At 50.8% G+C, this 1,379-nt stretch overlaps 1 protein-coding gene across 1 annotated transcript; it reads right to left on the bottom strand.

Annotated features, from left to right (window-relative positions):
- Window positions 1–616: 616 nt before the first annotated feature.
- Window positions 617–1,300, bottom strand: MAA_10535 (myb family transcription factor; the record flags this gene model as incomplete). The annotated part of the gene is made up of 1 exon (XM_007828533.2): window positions 617–1,300. One exon carries the CDS (start codon window positions 1,298–1,300, stop codon window positions 617–619), a length of 684 nt encoding a protein of 227 aa, XP_007826724.2.
- Between the last annotated feature and the right edge of the window lie 79 nt (window positions 1,301–1,379).

Genomic DNA, 1,379 nt, shown 5'->3' on the forward strand with positions numbered 1-1,379 from the left:
CCAGAGCGACTGTGGAGTAGAAAGAGTTGGCCGAGATTTCCCGTAGGTGATGAACGACACGAGTGACGGAAAGACAGGACGAGACGAGAATGAATGATGAGTGTTGGTTGTCCTGACGCATCGAAGCAAGGAGATGCAACTGCTAATGGCTGAATTAGTCACTCTCATTGCGTTTTCGCCGACGCCTTGATAGCTTGCTTCAGAAGCCCAAGATGGTGGTAGAAATGACAATGTGTAAAGCGTATTTTAATATGAGGCTCGCATCCCACTGACCTGTGCGTGCAGATGCCACCGAGTATCTTAGGCTTGTCCTGTGGCCCGAGTGTTTGTGATTGAGTGGGCAGTGCACATGCATATTGGGAATTTCACTCATGCAGCAATTGGCGTGTTGTGCTCTTCCGAGTCACGGTTATCTGTGACCTCTTGCGTTGTAGTCTCCCCCGCACACAAACAGAAAGTGAGGAATTTGATGTCCTGTCGACGAAGCAGTTTCGGAACTACTTGGCGGCTCGTCTGGGGCTAATAATACCCACACACCATAACGAAAGTAGGCTAGAAAAAAATTGTATTGCTAGGTGCTGACGCTAGACTTGATCTTGCAAACACCACCTAGAGCTCACCCGCGGCACTTCAACTTCGTACAGTAACGAACCTGAAGAGCCTCTTTTGAACGCCATCCAAACCTGTCACTAAACCGTGCATGAATGTCTGCCCATGATAGTTCGCGTTCTTCTTTCAATTTGATGAGAAGCGTATCCTCCTCCTGTGTGAACCTTGCTCTCGCGCTATGTCCTCGCTTGTGACCTCTCTTGGACCCCTGGTGCACTATGTGGCCGTGTTTCATGCACAAGTCCCAGTCGAACTGTAACTGGAACGTTGCTCTGTCGTCCACAATGGTACGCTTCAGACGTACATTCTGCAAGGCCCATTCATCGAACTCCGCTCTTACACCACCGACATCATCGGTTGACGGGGGCGAGGGGAACATGTCCCGTGGTCGATTTTCCCTTGTCGAGGTATCAGGACAGTTCCGTTTACTAGGCGATCTGGGTCTAACAGAGGAGTGGCCGAATTTACGGCGCTTGCGTGAATCCGGTTGAAACCCTTCGTCCTTGGCACGGTCATGATAGTAGTCGTCTTCATTTTCATCGTCTGTTGATGAAGGGCAGTATTCTGTATCGGTCTGTCTATTGACACTGTCTTGCTCATGTGAATCGTTCCTGTCGCGCCACTGCGACTCTTCGCTTAAGGTCGGACGGAATCGCCCGCGAGTAGGGGACGGGCTCGACCTCGCTTCCATATTTTCGTCATCGATCTGCATATGAGTGTTCGGCTCGACCTCGGAGCCATCCAAAGGTTGAGACTGCACCTGAGATGGA

Source organism: Metarhizium robertsii (genome assembly GCF_000187425.2).
Source record: "Metarhizium robertsii ARSEF 23 chromosome Unknown MAA_Scf_60, whole genome shotgun sequence".
Classification (NCBI taxonomy): domain Eukaryota; kingdom Fungi; phylum Ascomycota; class Sordariomycetes; order Hypocreales; family Clavicipitaceae; genus Metarhizium; species Metarhizium robertsii.